The sequence below is a fragment of the Penaeus monodon genome, chromosome 25 (assembly GCF_015228065.2).
Source record: "Penaeus monodon isolate SGIC_2016 chromosome 25, NSTDA_Pmon_1, whole genome shotgun sequence".
Lineage (NCBI taxonomy): Eukaryota > Metazoa > Arthropoda > Malacostraca > Decapoda > Penaeidae > Penaeus > Penaeus monodon.
In genome coordinates, this window is record NC_051410.1 from 14650636 (window position 1) to 14651269 (window position 634).

General features: G+C 35.3%; 1 protein-coding gene across 1 annotated transcript in view; it reads right to left on the reverse strand.

Moving 5' to 3' along the window:
- LOC119589066 (hsp90 co-chaperone Cdc37-like) overlaps nucleotides 1-556 on the reverse strand; it is a gene marked incomplete at its 5' end in the record, with an annotated part of 2545 nt that extends 1989 nt beyond the window's left edge. Inside the window, 2 exon segments of the mRNA XM_037937643.1 lie at nucleotides 47-237; nucleotides 356-556. Of these exon segments, the coding sequence (XP_037793571.1) occupies nucleotides 47-237; nucleotides 356-556 (392 nt within the window).
- Between the last annotated feature and the right edge of the window lie 78 nt (nucleotides 557-634).

Genomic DNA, 634 nt, shown 5'->3' on the forward strand with positions numbered 1-634 from the left:
AATACATATTACATCTTTCAGAATTTTGTATCTACATTTCACTGACCTATGGAAGAAGGCAGAGATACATGATCGTGGATCCCTCTCAAGTTGTTTGGCCAACTCTAAGATAAACTGCATACAAATAGTCTGATGTGCTATATGTGCCATGAGTTCAGTTTTCTCTTCCATCTGCAAGTTAATGCACCAAACCACCAAGTAATTTGCAGTGTCTTCACATGCTAGATGTGGATGTTCCTGCAGAAAAAAATAACCAGTTATCCAAAAATCTTTAGGTAGAATTTTATAGTGTATTGCACTATAAGCAAAAAGAAAATAATAATGGAAGACAAAAACTTAACAAGATCAGACAAACCATTAGATATCTTCGAGAATCATCGTAGTTTCTGAACATGCCATACTTCTTTATCTCGACTTCATTCTTCTTGACAAACTCTTTCATTCTTTTCTCTTTTTCCTCCTCACTCAGATTATCATCTTTTCGTCCCATGTCTTTGTTGATGAGAGTTTTTGTGAAACCTTCTTTGCTAATTGTGTCCACATTCCAAGGTTCAAGCTGTAAGAGGAGAGTCCAGGTCACTACACACATCAACATAACTTGTAATATTTAGAGATACTAAAAGCACATCAACAT